Below are 300 nucleotides of genomic sequence, written 5' to 3'. Positions count from 1 at the left end.
GGCAGAGCCAAATGTGCCCTTGGCCATCCCTTACTGCTGGCTGGACGCGCGAGCTGAGGGATGGCCCCGGCAGGTCTTGGTGCGCTTGTGAGCGCGGGGTTGGCACTTTCTGTTCGGGGGGATCCGTCCCTCCCCAGCTCCGGGGGAGCACGGAACGTGCTGCTCGCCATGGGTTTGCTGGCTGCACGCTTGCTGCGTCGGGGTGCCGCGCTCCTCGGCCGGAGGCTGTTGGTGACTCTCGCCAGTTCTCCGGGCTACCGGGTGCCCGTCCCGGATGGGCCCCCGCCGGCCGAAGCCCTT

General features: G+C 69.7%; 1 protein-coding gene across 1 annotated transcript in view; it reads left to right on the top strand.

The window, feature by feature from the left end:
* Window positions 1-168: 168 nt before the first annotated feature.
* CLCN7 (chloride channel, voltage-sensitive 7) overlaps window positions 169-300 on the top strand; it is a 13,169-nt gene continuing 13,037 nt past the window's right edge. The window contains exon 1 of the mRNA XM_010288993.1: window positions 169-261. Coding sequence (XP_010287295.1) covers window positions 169-261 — 93 coding nt within the window. The remainder of the gene's footprint in view (window positions 262-300) is intronic.

This window comes from Phaethon lepturus, unplaced genomic scaffold (genome assembly GCF_000687285.1).
Source record: "Phaethon lepturus isolate BGI_N335 unplaced genomic scaffold, ASM68728v1 scaffold26970, whole genome shotgun sequence".
Lineage (NCBI taxonomy): Eukaryota > Metazoa > Chordata > Aves > Phaethontiformes > Phaethontidae > Phaethon > Phaethon lepturus.
Note: the sequence above shows the minus strand (reverse complement) of the source record. Positions and strands in the feature narration are given on the sequence as shown.